The 374-nt window shown below is 43.3% G+C and overlaps 1 protein-coding gene across 1 annotated transcript in view; it reads right to left on the reverse strand.

The window, feature by feature from the left end:
- The window catches only part of LOC111786586 (probable protein phosphatase 2C 60), a 3097-nt gene extending 2757 nt beyond the window's left edge, over nucleotides 1-340 (reverse strand). The window contains exon 1 of the mRNA XM_023666820.1: nucleotides 22-340. Within this exon, the coding sequence (XP_023522588.1) occupies nucleotides 22-333 (312 nt within the window). The 5' untranslated portion in view covers nucleotides 334-340. The remainder of the gene's footprint in view (nucleotides 1-21) is intronic.
- Between the last annotated feature and the right edge of the window lie 34 nt (nucleotides 341-374).

Here is a 374-nt window from a genome sequence, read left to right on the forward strand (position 1 = left end):
ATTAGAGTTCTTACTTTTTAGATGCTGGAAAAGATTATCATATATGTAATTTGATGCTTCCGGTCCACCATGACCATCATAAACACCAATAAAGGTTCCATATGGCCCGGATTCGACCAAGCTCAATGAACCCGATTCGATCTGGCTTTGATCCTCAAGCAAGTTATTAGCCTGGACAACAGCCATTGAAAATTCACCATTCATGTGCTGTCCAATATCCTTGTACCATAGTAAGCCTTCACGACGACCTGCTGAATCCGAACCGCTGTGTACGATATTGGCCGAGGATGGCAGCCAGCAAGCCCTCAGAAAGTTCATCAAGCTGGATAACATCCCTCATTTCATCAACTCCAACCACTTAACTCTACATTCAT

This window comes from Cucurbita pepo, unplaced genomic scaffold (genome assembly GCF_002806865.2).
Source record: "Cucurbita pepo subsp. pepo cultivar mu-cu-16 unplaced genomic scaffold, ASM280686v2 Cp4.1_scaffold002059, whole genome shotgun sequence".
Taxonomy (NCBI): Eukaryota; Viridiplantae; Streptophyta; class Magnoliopsida; order Cucurbitales; family Cucurbitaceae; genus Cucurbita; species Cucurbita pepo.